Genomic DNA, 3,335 nt, shown 5'->3' on the forward strand with positions numbered 1-3,335 from the left:
ATCGCCGCTTTGACAAATCTAGGAGCATAAGTGGCTTTCACTGCCAACAAAGTAAACGTCACACTCAACAATCAAATTGTCATGACTGGAGAAAGGAGTGGAATGTCGCTGTACGAACTTGAAATTCAAACAGCACCAACCAAGATGTCCCAGTCAGCAGAGAAAGCAACGACATCCAACGTCAATGCAGTAGCCCTGAAAGCAGCATCATTCAATACGTGGCACAAAAGGCTAGCACACGTTAACTACCAAACAATCCAAAGGATGATGAGACATGAAGCTGTAGAAGGAATTACTCTCAAAGAAAAGAGTGAAATCCCCAAAGAGATATGTCAAGGATGCGCTTTAGGAAAAATGCACAAACTACCTTTCTTACCAGGAACAAGAAAAGTAACCGAAATTGGAGAGCTCGTGCATTCCGACATTTGCGGCCCGATGCAAACCCGCACGGTAGGAGGAGCCAAATTTTTCGTGCTGTTCAAAGACGAACACAGCAGCTATCGTGTAGCACATCTCCTAAAGCACAAGTCAGAAGTACCGGACAGATTCCAAGAATATGTGCACACCCTCAACTTCGAAACAGGAAAAAAGGTAGCCACACTTCGCTCCGATAATGGCGGAGAATTCACCAGCAACGCCTTCGAATCCTGGCTAAAAGAAAACCACATCAGACACGAAACCAGCGTACCTCACAACCCACAGCAAAACGGAGCTGCAAAGAGAGACAACAGAACTATCATTGAGTCCGTAAGGTGTCTCATTCATGAAAGGAATTTACCCCTCTGGCTATGGGGAAAAGCACTCATGTACGCCATGTACACACTCAATCGAACATTGCCACAAAACAAGAAAATAACGCCATATCAAATCTGGCACAACCAAAAACCAAACGTGGCTCACCTCAGAGAATTCGGAGTGAAAGCATACGCCCACATCCCAGACGCCGAAAGACAAAAACTGGACTCCAAAAGTAAAGAATACATCATGGTGGGCTACGCAGAGACACAAAAAGCCTATCGTCTATGCGACAAGACCACAAGAAAAATTCACATCAGCCGAGATGTTATATTCGAGGAGGACACCACGGTATCTTCCACCCACCTAGAGGAAACAGAGCCATCCGAACCACCGACTCCGTCGATAAACGACAAAGAGAAAGATCAAATTGAACAACCCAAAACCACAAGAAGAAGCTCATCAAGGCAACCTCAACCCAAGAGATTGTTCCCCATGGAACAGGGCTCCTACGACACAAAGAAACGTAAAGAAAAAGACAGCGCTACTACTACGGTATCTTTGAAATCACTCAGTCTTAATTCGTACGTAGAGCCCAATCATTATCAAGACGCACTGTCATCTCCTGATGCAGCTATGTGGAAAGAAGCGATCGAGGACGAAATTCAATCACTCATAGAAAATGAAACTTGGGAATTAGCTCAGCTACCGAAAGGCCGTTCGGTAATTGACACTCGATGGACATTCAGAAAGAAAATCGGCATAGATGGAGAGAAAGATCGATACAAGGCGAGATACTGTGCAAAAGGATTCACGCAGCTGAAAGGCATTGACTACCAAGAAACTTTCTCACTCGTAGTGAAACACACTACTCTAAGAACTATGCTTTCAATCGCAACAGTCCTCGACCTAGACATCGAAGAAGAAACCGGATGTAGGACGTTCAGGCCCCGGCGTTCAGGCCCCGGCTTTCAGGCCCTGGGCCTGAACGTCCAGATTGAAAATACAAATACAGCGAATGTATGTAATATGTGTGATGGAATAAATAATAAATAAATGGAATAAATAAAAAAAACCCTGACCATCCAAAATAATAATAATAATACAATAAATGGGAAAAATATAAGTAAACTAACAATGTTGCCAAATTTATAAAAAATAAATATAGAATAAGAGAAATCCGGCAACTCCATTTTATTAGTCTACCGCGAACGTCAGTCAGTCCAACTTTGAAATACGAGTTTGTTCTATCTTACGAGTCTCATCTTACAATGGCAGCATCTAAACTTTTGTCTCCATTCCAAACTACATCGAAAAAACTCAAACTCACAAAAATTCAACATGGCCAGCTGCAGTCACAAGGTTACACCCGCTGACCCTCACACACAACTATCGATTAAAATGTGTTCAACCGAAGACCAGGAGAAGGAAGAAATGAAGAAGAAGCCGTACCGAGAGGCTGTTGGATGCCTAATTTATGCAGCCATCACTGTTCGCCCAGACATATCATACGCAGTAGGACGAGTGTCTAGATTCTGTGAGATCCCAGGCAGACCCCACTGGTCAGCAGTCAAGCACATCTTGTCATATCTAGCGGGAACCAAAAATCACGGAATATGTTTTTCCGACGGAAATGGCGAAAGAAACACCCTCTTAGGATTTTGCGACTCAGATTACGCAGGGGAGGTAGACACAAGACGCTCAACGTCAGGACTAGTCTTCATGGCTAATAACGGACCAATCTCATGGGGGAGCACACGCCAGACCTGCATTGCCCAATCAACAACAGAGGCTGAATACGTATCACTCAACGAAGCCGCAAGAGAAGCAGTTTGGTTGCGCCGCTTGATGAATGGAATCAACTGTCAACAATTACAACCCACTAAACTCTACTGCGACAACCAGATGAGTGCCTTCCGGCTGGCAGGCAACCCGGAACTGCACAAGAAAACGAAACACATTGAAGTAAAATATCATTATGTCAGAGAGCAGCAACAAAAGGAAGAAATCAAGATAGAATATGTCCCAACCAACCAACAAACTGTCGACTTCCTTACAGAGCCTCTGGCTGTCGTCACCTTCAGAGAGATGAGAGAACGGCTGGGAGTGAAGGAAGCTCCAATCACTATTTAATTATTCTTTTCATTACCGATAGTTCAATCCAGGTCACGCCATTGATGCGGTCGTCCCGAAGATATTCTCTTTTTGTTCATCATTCAATTATCCAGGTTTCGCTTGAGATAAAGTGTTGGAACAAGGTAATCGAGGCGGTGCGGCAACACGCTCCGGGCATCAAGTTGCTGAAACCCATGCGCACACAGGGTGCTGCTTAGTATCCATTCTTTTCCACTATCCCTCGTTTTAGTTCTTTTCTGTCTTTCTTCTTTTGTTACTTCGTGTAGAAGTCAGAAACTCAATAGCATCACTCTTTCTTTCGTAAGTATCTAAGTGTTTAATATTCAACTGTACCTCATCACATAATAGTAATTGTAAGTACTCGTTGAATATTCAATGTATCCCAATACAGATAGTCAATCACAACAGTATGTTCACCGTCAGTTTCCTCACTATACTCGAACATGATCATGAAGGGTTCTGGG

At 43.6% G+C, this 3,335-nt stretch overlaps 1 protein-coding gene across 1 annotated transcript; it reads left to right on the forward strand.

The window, feature by feature from the left end:
- The first annotated feature begins 2,136 nt into the window (after positions 1-2,136).
- LOC124190297 (secreted RxLR effector protein 161-like) lies at positions 2,137-2,868 on the forward strand. Its single transcript, XM_046582922.1, has one exon. The coding sequence runs from the start codon at positions 2,137-2,139 to the stop codon at positions 2,866-2,868; it is 732 nt and encodes a 243-aa protein (XP_046438878.1).
- The last annotated feature ends 467 nt before the right edge of the window (positions 2,869-3,335 follow it).

The sequence above is a fragment of the Daphnia pulex genome, chromosome 3 (assembly GCF_021134715.1).
Source record: "Daphnia pulex isolate KAP4 chromosome 3, ASM2113471v1".
Classification (NCBI taxonomy): domain Eukaryota; kingdom Metazoa; phylum Arthropoda; class Branchiopoda; order Diplostraca; family Daphniidae; genus Daphnia; species Daphnia pulex.

What these genes read in the sequence shown, in the direction of transcription:
- LOC124190297 (XM_046582922.1), top strand. Translation starts at nt 2,137, where the DNA reads ATGTGTTCAACCGAAGACCAGGAGAAGGAAGAAATGAAGAAGAAGCCG.